Source organism: Bison bison, unplaced genomic scaffold (assembly GCF_000754665.1).
Source record: "Bison bison bison isolate TAMUID 2011002044 unplaced genomic scaffold, Bison_UMD1.0 scf7180017864080, whole genome shotgun sequence".
NCBI lineage: Eukaryota > Metazoa > Chordata > Mammalia > Artiodactyla > Bovidae > Bison > Bison bison.
Window position 1 is genome coordinate 4,305,993 of NW_011494652.1, and position 1,184 is coordinate 4,307,176.

Consider the following 1,184-nt stretch of genomic DNA (forward strand, 5'->3'; position numbering starts at 1 on the left):
AGGGGCTCCAGCTCCTCAGTCACTGTTGTCCTGCTGCTGCTTCTGCTCCTGCTGCTGGTTGCTGGCCTGGCGCTGGCCTGGCGCCGCCTTAGCCGGGACTCGGGGGGCTACTACCACCCGGCCCGCCTGGGAGCTGCGCTCTGGGGCCGCACTCGCCGCCTGCTCTGGGCCAGCCCACCAGGCCGCTGGCTCCGGGCCGAGCTGGGTTCACCAGATGAGGACCCAGAGCAGCAAGAGGACGAGCAGGACGTGGAAGACGACTATGATCTGCTCAGTGGCCAAGAGGAGCGCAGATCCCAGGAAGAAGAGCGGCGGGGAGAGGGCCCCAGCCCGCCGCAGGCCACCGAGCCGGCCGGGGCAGTGCACAACGATGACACGGAGGGCGGCCTGGGCCTCAGCTGCCAGGGGCCTGCGGGCTCAGGGGGCAGCGCTGAGGCCCTGCTGAGTGACCTGCACGCCTTCGCTGGGAGCGCGGCCTGGGATGACAGCTCCCGGGCAGCCAGCGCCCAGGGCCTCCACGTCACCGCGCTGTAGGCACGGGCCCTGCGGCCGCACCCCAGCCACCGTCCCTCTGCTTCTGAGCTGCCGCAGCTGCACATAGCTGCCCTGGACTCAGGTCCCCCCCGCTTGGAGAGCCTTGGACTGTCACACCCGCCCCAGCCCCCCCAGTAGTTCTGTCCCCAAGTCTGCGTATCCCCAGCCCCTCCAGCAAGGCCATCCGTCCCCAGGTGCTCTGAGCAGTCAACGGAAATAAAATCCGTCCAGCTCCGTGGATTTGTGGTCCTGTCATGACCCTTCCCATCCCTGAGCTGGGATTCGTCCGGGCACCATCTCTGCCCTGGAAGCCAAGGAAGAGCCAGGTCAGTGCCATGATTCGATCCTTTTAATTCTCCAAGAGCATGGCTCAACTGCAGGAGGCCAGGTGGGTGCCCCCTCAACTGGCAGCCATAGCCTACAGCCCTTGGTGGTCATGATTCCGGGGTATGGCCACCCCAGTAGAGACTGACTCACCCCTGTCACTCCTGCACCCCTAGGCACGGCTCCAGGTCTCTGGAACCGGCCTAGGGTCCTGCCGCCCGTATCCCCACCCATACTCTTAGCGCCCAGGGCGCCCGCGGCCCCTCTTGGACTTCTTGGTCCCCGAGGGGGGTCGGATGGGGAGAGGGGCAGTGCTCGAGGGCGGT

General features: G+C 67.1%; 2 protein-coding genes across 2 annotated transcripts in view; one reads left to right on the forward strand and one right to left on the reverse strand.

The window, feature by feature from the left end:
* PTPRCAP (protein tyrosine phosphatase, receptor type, C-associated protein) lies at positions 1-774 on the forward strand (the record flags this gene model as incomplete). The annotated part of the gene is made up of 1 exon (XM_010837703.1): positions 1-774. A coding segment is annotated over one exon (534 nt), but the record flags the coding sequence as incomplete, so codon positions are not given.
* A 91-nt stretch (positions 775-865) lies between these two features.
* Positions 866-1,184, reverse strand: part of RPS6KB2 (ribosomal protein S6 kinase, 70kDa, polypeptide 2) — a 7,609-nt gene continuing 7,290 nt past the window's right edge. Inside the window, exon 16 of the mRNA XM_010837704.1 lies at positions 866-1,184. This exon is cut by the window's right edge and continues 18 nt beyond it. Coding sequence (XP_010836006.1) covers positions 1,097-1,184 — 88 coding nt within the window. The 3' untranslated portion in view covers positions 866-1,096.